The sequence below is a fragment of the Austrofundulus limnaeus genome, unplaced genomic scaffold (assembly GCF_001266775.1).
Source record: "Austrofundulus limnaeus strain Quisiro unplaced genomic scaffold, Austrofundulus_limnaeus-1.0 Scaffold2, whole genome shotgun sequence".
Taxonomy (NCBI): Eukaryota; Metazoa; Chordata; class Actinopteri; order Cyprinodontiformes; family Rivulidae; genus Austrofundulus; species Austrofundulus limnaeus.
The window spans coordinates 3881998-3890549 of NW_013952404.1; the positions used below are offsets into that span (position 1 = coordinate 3881998).

At 38.1% G+C, this 8552-nt stretch overlaps 1 protein-coding gene across 2 annotated transcripts in view; it reads left to right on the forward strand.

Moving 5' to 3' along the window:
• The window catches only part of dlgap2a (discs, large (Drosophila) homolog-associated protein 2a), a gene marked incomplete at its 5' end in the record, with an annotated part of 47220 nt that overhangs the window by 27742 nt on the left and 10926 nt on the right, over positions 1-8552 (forward strand). For both annotated transcript variants that reach the window (XM_014011279.1, XM_014011286.1), the window contains 1 exon segment: positions 2967-3352. In XM_014011279.1, coding sequence (XP_013866733.1) covers positions 2967-3352 — 386 coding nt within the window.

Below are 8552 nucleotides of genomic sequence, written 5' to 3' on the forward strand. Positions count from 1 at the left end.
TGTGTGTGTGTGTGTGTGTGTGTGTGTATTGGACATAAGAAAATGCAACATGCTTTTTTTTTTAGGAAAACGAGTGAATTGTCCTCATTGATCCTTTATCTGAAATTTAAAAAAAAACATCAATATTAATTGAAATTGTTCGTAATGGAGTTAATAATCAGATAAAAAATGTTTTGAGGGATTTTTTTTGGTTTCTGACACTTTAGCATGAATAAACATGCCCCAGGTCAAATTGACCCAGGAACATTATTGCTGTTCCTAAGAAACAAATATAACTGGAGGGTTAATAAACACAAATTCACACATACATATACACACACACGCAGATTTTTTTAAATTTCAGCTTTATTACACTCTAAAAATGAAATGTTGGATTTACTTAACCGTGTTATGTTACCTGGTTCCACTTAACTGAGTTGAGTAAATTCAAAGCAACATACTCATGTTCTTTGGCTAAAAAACTGGTATGTTGCTTTGAATTTACTCAACTCAGTTAAGTGGAACCAGGTAACATAACATGGTTAAGTAAATCCAACATTTAATTCTTTACAGTGTACATTTGGGTAAGTGTGCAGCGATTTGTGGCACTTCGGTTGTGTCAACAAAAAATTGTGGCCCTTCTTTTATTTAAGTTACTCAATCCCTGCATCAAAAGACCAAAATAGTCTGAAAATATATTACATATATGCTTACAAACATGCTTGTTAGGACCAGGATGTGTGCGTAACATTTTTTTTTGTGCCACTTCTGCTTTTACTTTTACACTTTTGCACTTTCTGGTTACCTTTGTTTGTTCTAAATGTATTTTGGAAAATCTAACCATTCACATTTATGCAATAATTTTACTTTATACAACACTGGTGGGAACGCAAAAGGAAAATAAAAAACATGTCCCCTTGCGGGCTCCGCTTGTGTTTGATGTAAATAATCATTGTTAATCCATTACCCTACTCACACAGTGACAGGGAAAGCAGTTTATGACCGATATCAATGGAATATTTTTGAACTGGTTTTTCCCTCATTTTAACGTAATGTTAGTAAAAGGTATCATTTTAACACTTCGCTTCATTTTTTTGAATATCAAACACTAGAGTGAGCTTTGTTTAAGCCAAGTGGCTGACTGAATGTGTTCAGTTGTGTTGATCTAAATGCTGAGGAACACTGCCACTGCAAAGATGGGTAAAAGAATTATGGCTGCCCTTTGCATGACTTGCCAGCTAATAATGGCTCTATTTTGGTCCTCCTGCTGAATCATGCTCCTGGAATGGGTCATCGTTTTCCTCCCCTGATCTCTCCACACTACCTGATTTATCTTTTTTACTCCGCTGTGCACACAAACACACACACAAACCCCTTCTCCCGACTGCTTTTCCTATCTCTCTCTTATTTCTTCTTTTCTTTTTCTAGGCTTTTTTGTTATTCCTCAGCTGACGCATCCATGACAGTTAATTTTGTAAATGGACAGCACCGTGAGTCATTAGGCACTCAGAGCAGATCAGACTATTCATCATCACAAGTAAAACAAGGTAGAACACAAAGGCCACAATGGGTTGCACTTTTTTCTTTATTTATTTTTACTAGAAATTAAAGCTATTTTTAAGTTGCAAAACAGCAGAGAAAGACTATGTTTTAGTTTCAAACAGCAACGTGTTCTGTAGTTGTTGTGTTCAGACCACAGTGTAATCGGGGTGAAACATTATGTTGTACCAGCTGTTACACACGGAGCCTGCATAAAGTTCACTAAAACTGAAAAAATTAAAAGATCAGATTGGATTTCACAAGGTCTGCTTTGTGTGATGTAAACATTCTCTTAAAAAAACTGAACCGCAGTGTACAGCACCTTGAAATATAACTATCAACTTAACTTGTGGATGTTTTTTAAATTTTTTCCAATTTTATTTTATTTTTTGGCTCTGAGTTACTTACACTGCAAAAATTGTCCATCTAACCAAGTCTTACAATCTTATATCCAGCCAAAAAGTATTTTTGATCTTGTTTTGAGGCTGAAATGAGCAAGAGCAGAATGTGTTAGCCTACTTTTTTGTCATTTTTCAAGTTTTACCTAGTGCAACTGTCTTACTGCACTGGCAGATTAGAATCTAGAATTTTTTAGCCTTTTTTAGGTGTCTAATTAGTGCAGTGATATGAAAGCTGGAAAAGTGTTTGTGACCTGCTCACCTCTCCTTTCATTTGCGCTTGTAAGAACCTAGTCCCTCTTTTTCTGCCGTAAAACAGAGTATAAGGAGTTGTCAGCTTTCTCTGAGCCGGATTGTCCACATGAGTGCTGCTTATTGCTGATTTTCCACCATCATCCAAATCTCATGAGGTTCTCAGACCACAAACGCTTTCATGTTTTCCCATTTCGGCCAACTGGTTCATTACTTGAAAATGCTGTGTGTGTTTGAAATACTTCCAACCAGTCTCTCTGACCCCTAAGAAGAAACAAAAGACGAGGAAAGAGGTTTTTCTCTCGAAAAATGAAAAAAAAATAAAATAAAATTAAATATGGTCAGGTCACAAAGAATGAGGAAAAAGCAACATGTTCTGAGCACATGTCAGGAGTATGAACTGATGCTATTTAAAGAATCGTTTACTAGAGAGCTAAGTGTGACTTCCTGTTATCCAGGGCAGTGGTTTTCAAAGTTTCGAAGTTGTGGGGCCTCAGAAAACTGGAGGGAAGATAAGATAAAAAAATTAAAAATTAAAAAATGTCTAATGTTATAAATCATCATGAAATCAAACCTGTTTTTCAATCATTATTTTGAAATATAATTAATAATAATATATTGAAATATTCTTTAAGAGAGCTTAAGAGAGGTTTGATTTCTAAATGTCCAAAAGTTCAGTCTTTTTAGTGCAAGCCATAAAGATATGATGTACTACAGTTCAGATACATGAAATCTTGTTTGCTTGTTTTTCCATAACGTTATATTTAGCTTTCAAACATGCTTTTCTACCCTTTCCAGCCATTACCTACACCCCGAACTACAAGAAGACCCCCCCTCCGGTCCCGCCCCGCACCACCTCGAAACCTCTCATTTCCATCACAGCCCAGAGCAGCACTGAGTCCACGCAGGACGCCTACCACGAGGGACGGCACCCACATAGTGGGATGTGGGCCCCCGATGGCCTCGGTCTGGGGCTGAGCCCAGGCCGGCCCCTSTATAACTCTAACGACAGCCTGGACAGCACCAAGGCTGTGACCATAGCCATGGAGGCGGCAGGAGTCATGGCTGGGAAAAGGCATCCGTCCACAGACTCGCACAGCTCCGTGCTCACCTGCGACAAGGCCATCCTGGTGTCAAAGGCTGAGGAGTACTTAAAAACACCTCGCTCGTCTATCGGGATACAGGTTAGTCTGCTAATGAAGGTGTGCAAAGAAAACACAGATCCTCGTTATGATCAAATGAGTGCGTCATGTCTTACAACTAAATTATGCATCGTTGTAATAAAACAGAGCAAGAGCGTAAATATAAATTCAACAGAAGAGCGGTGCTGTCATCTCAGCAGCTAAAAATAGCAAGAGTGAGTCATCTCACTGCAACCCAATAATTAAGATTCAATGCATGCTTTCTGGTGACTGGTAGTATACTCATTGTTCATTCACTCCTTCCACGCTCACTGTACCCGTATGTCATTGTTTCCAAAGGCACAGATGATTCAGCTCTCCTCTCCTTTCTCTTCCTTTCCGTCTCTGTTCTCCATCCATCTTCCTCTCGTTGTGTTTTCTCGTGAGGGCTCTGTTGTCCACATTCAGTGATTCTCCTTGAAGCTCCTGTGTTTGTGATCTCTTGTTAGAGCAGGAAAAGTTTTCAAGTCAGCTGCAGAACCGAATGAGGGAGGAAAATGTTTCAGTTTAGTACAATGAGGTGGTTTAAAGTTGCAAACACACGACAAAAAGCGCCAATAAAACWAAAATGCAACAAAATCTTTGCAGTTTTTCCAATCACGTCACATTGACACCAGCAGGTTTGAATGGCTCATTTTCTCCTGAAAGGGGGCGTGGCTATTTGAAGCGGAAGGAAGTGCCGCCACTCTTCTCCGCTCCATTTAGGTTCTCAACCCCTTTACCAGTTCACTCTTTTGTTCATGTTTCCACTGTATATTTACTCAGCTTTGATAGTCTTTGTGAAGCAGAAAATTTCTCTTGAAATCTGTAAAACGTGTGAGAAGAAAACATTTTATCAAATCCACTTAGAGGCCTTAAATGCCTTTAAATTTTTGCTAATAAAATCAAGATAATTGCCTTTTCCCACTACTTTTTTTTCCAAGAAAGCCAATTTCCTGGAGATTGATTTAACACCCAAATTACATTAAATCTATTGACTGCCAGATGTCGCCTTAAGGGAACGAGCCAGTTAATGAAAATTGCCTTCAAAGTTGATTGATCCTGCTGCACATGCTGGGTTGTAGAACACGCTGACAGAAATATTTTGCTCGCACAGGAAATTTCTTTGTAATGCCAATCTGCTCCCACAGCTCTTAAAAACGAGTGACTTATTTTACATGYAAACAAAACTGATTTGAATTAAAAGCCTGGCGGCCTTCYGGAGTTTCTTCTGAAATCCTCTCAKGCATATTTTCCAGGCGCATAGTTCAATTCTGTTCTGAAATCAAATAACTGTTACCTTCTGTTGTTATAAAAATGMTGTATAYATGAARAATAAATTTGACTTTGATCATAGCTGATCTGAACACTTTGAAATTGCCCTCTGTCTCTTTACCATTTCAGACACTCCCACTTCAGCACATCTTCACAATAATGGGTTTGGGGGTGGGGTGGGAGCTCAGCTGAGCAGAGCTTCAGGGAGGAGCTTTGTGCAAATAGGCGGTGCTTTGAGCCAGCAAGTGTTTAGGCAGATCCACATGACTACCATAGGAGAATCAAGGATTTCTCAAACATGCATGAATGAGTCAAAGCAACACTCTGATGTATGTTTTTGATGAGGGAACGACATTATAACATGATATAAAGCTCAAAAATGTTAATTTTGCATAATACCCCTCCCTCCTTTAAACCCACAACTCCCTCTTAAAGAAATGAGTTTCAGTCCTTTTGGTCTAACTCAAGAATGAACAATAGGCAWTCGCACCCAACGTCTCTTTAATATCTATTGGGAACTCTCAGCTACTACCACTCCAGATTTGAATTTAATATGTGTAAAACTGACCAGGTTATAGGAAGTTTTGTGTTTGCTGAGGCTGATTAGCTGTGGAAGCCATCTTGAATTGGGCTGACTACAAATTTAAATCAGTTCTTGACCTACATATATTAACTTCAGAAAGTTTAATTAAAAGCCGTTAGTTCATGAGATATTTTGCTAACATGTAAGCAGAGTTGATAGTCGGCCAAAGAACCTKTGTGATCTAACACTCAACATCTGAGTTCAGTTTGTGTAAAACGGACTGAATATAATAATACATCAGGACCGAATTATAGCCATTTTTCAGTCATTTAACACAGGTACAGCAAATATATGAAWGGATTTTTGATGATAATGTGTGAACTGAGGTAAAAGTAAAATCGTCCGTTAGTTCACATTAAGATTCCTCTATTTTTGCTAATTAGAAAATCAACTCAAGCATAATTTGAAGCATCGATAGAGCTGGAAATTGTTCCTCCCTTTTRCCTTTGTGCTCTTAAATAGTTACAATAGTCTCCAGTTCTGCAAAATTGTCTTGCACTCTTCTCTTAACAAAGAATGTAATTTTGCAGTCCCGAAGTGGGTAATAAATGATTATTACACAGAGTACATTTTGAAATGTGTTGGTTTTAATATTAAATGATGGAGTTTTGGTAACCACATGCAGCAAAGCATCATGGGACACAGTCACGCTGAAACCAGTAAGAAAATCTGGGAGTTTGACGTGATTAGAAGTGATATTTAAAAACACAAAATCAGCAGCTCTGGCAGTTTGCTCCCTGCAAAGTCTGCAGACATTAAATGAAGAAAGTAAGGACAATATTGAAAATATAAACTAATAAATTTGGATATTTGTTTTAACTTTTGTTTTCCCTGCAGACATGAGGAAATGAAACTTTTTTATCATTTCTCCTTTACCTTGTAGTTTTAAACAGGAATTAATTATATTTCAAACATGTAATACATTGATAATTAAGTTTTTATCACTTGCGAATGATGCAATTCTTTGCAAACCTATGTAAAAAAACAAACATTTTTGGTGATATAAACTGCTAGTGAGAATTTTTTAAAGCTTTTATATTGTTTTTTAAGATACTGGAATTATAGATCTTGAAACAAATTATCTGATTTCTTAAATCAAAAGACATGTCAGATGTAGATTTATATCTTAGCTGTCTGCAGTGACCAATGATGCATCTACAATTCCAGTTTCTTTTAAAAAAAGCATTTAAGGGGGAAAATTTCAGGTGAACATAAAGGAAGGTTTCACAGCAACCAGGCAGCAGTCATTTCCTGGCTGCTGTTTGCGCCGTGATTCACTCTCTCACGTGCATGACTCTGCCTCGCCGTGTGCTCATTAATTTGTCGCCAAGCGTGTTTTCCCCTGACTGATTTACTCAATTATCTATTTAAAACATGAGACATCCTCACTCACTCTGTTAGTCTCTCCTTCTCCATCCTCAACAAGCACATAGCGCTAATTTAGTAAGAAACCCAAAATATCTCTCTCTCACACACACACACACRTAAAAATCCGAGTTGGGTGAAGAATCTGGGACTACTGGAGCCCTTTATCACACTAATGAGTGCTAAATTTAAAAAAGCAGAAGCGCAACATAAGACATCTTCATGCCTCGCCAATCTTCACAGCAAAAAACATCAATTTAGCAAACACCTCTCACATTTAATGCGATAAAAATAGTTGGRCCAAGCTCGTTATTCCGACACGTTTTTTTGTAGATAACAGAAGGCGAGAGCGAACCTAAGGAAGTATCTGTGACTGACAGGAACTTAAAAAAAATATTAGTTTTGAAATTGCTTGAGTCATGTGTGCAAACTCTACRGGCTCATTCAGGTGGAACTCTCTGCAACATGGTTTCTGTAAAAACTGTCCCGTTTGGAAAATGTTCACATCAATCCCACCAAAACTGTGAAAAGTTTCATCACTTTTCTGAAACCTTGAAGCCATTTGTGCACGGTGTTTGTTGGGGTCATGATTGGTTTCAAGGATTTACATTTTATATTTAGAGTTTTTCTGTTTTAGTGATGCAGAAATAAGTGCTTATACAGTTTATGCTGGGTGTCAAGGAGAAGATTTTGAGAAAAGCACTTTATCTGAAGATGTTAACAGTTTTGTTTTGTTTTTTAGGTCATAACTTCATAATTTCCCAGATGGTTTTCAGAAAACTACCTGCCTGATTCAAAGGGAATATTGAAATTAAACTGATAAATTCGGTTACTTTAAAAAACAAAAAAGGCTCTTTATAATTATTAAATACAACTTAAAAAAACAATGAAGTGCCTTTGAAATGGAAAACAGAATAATCCTAATTCACAAGATAAGTAATCCCTTAAATCTGTGCAATATTATACGCATACCAACATGTTTCTAATCCATTATCTTTGAGGTTTTCTTTTATTCCTAGGCTGCTACATTTAAAACTTGCATTTCCCGAAGCAAAAAAAAACTATAGGGTTCTACAGCAGGGACCTCTTAGGATTGGAAAAATATTGATTTATTACTGAGAACTGCTGTCAACATCTTCATCACTTCAAATAGTCTGCATTATCTTCCACTATAGTGATAAAATACAACTGAACTCACCTGATTCAGTATCARTTTGTCTCTTCTAAGAGGTCATCATGTTTTTTTAAAAAGATGTGGTTTTGCTGTTGTCTTAACTTCCTGTAATGTGTCCCAAAGGGACCACTTTAGAGACACGTTCCCTGCACCTTTGTTTTTAACACAGAAGCACTTAGGTTCTTCCATTCACAGCAAAGGATGAGATCGTGTAGAATGAGAAGTCAAAGATTTTAACCTCAAACATAGCTGGAAGAAGTCACCATGCGTGTTCATGTTTTCGCTGATACTGAGAGTCCCTGCACCTGTGCTGATGCTGTGACTGTGATTACTGCTCCGTGTGTGTGTGTGTGTTTGTGTGCACTCCTAAATGCTTCTGCGTACGTTACACCGCAGCACCTTTAGGGTAAGTAATCCTGTTGGACATAAATTGCAAAGCCTCCTGGATGTTTTGTCTTTTATCGACCCTCATTCTCTTTTCATGAGCTGGACGTTGCTCTGTGCCTAACGCGAAGTAATGGAGGTCACCTCGGCAGGCTGCCGCACGCTCATTTCCTCCTCGCTAACAGCTTCCCACAGACAGCCTGACAGAATACAAAATAGCTCTGTAGAAAGTCACTCCCCACCCCCAAACACACACGCACACACCTTTAATACTGACCTCCCTTATTCCATAAGTAGAGTTTCGTAACAATAGAAGTGGACCCTGTTGAAAGTCAAAACTCTTCACTCGTATCTCCCGGACAAGCGGCAGAAAACGGATGGACGGACAATTTATATTCATCCATCCATCCATCCATTTTCTTCCGCCTATCCGGGGTCGGGTC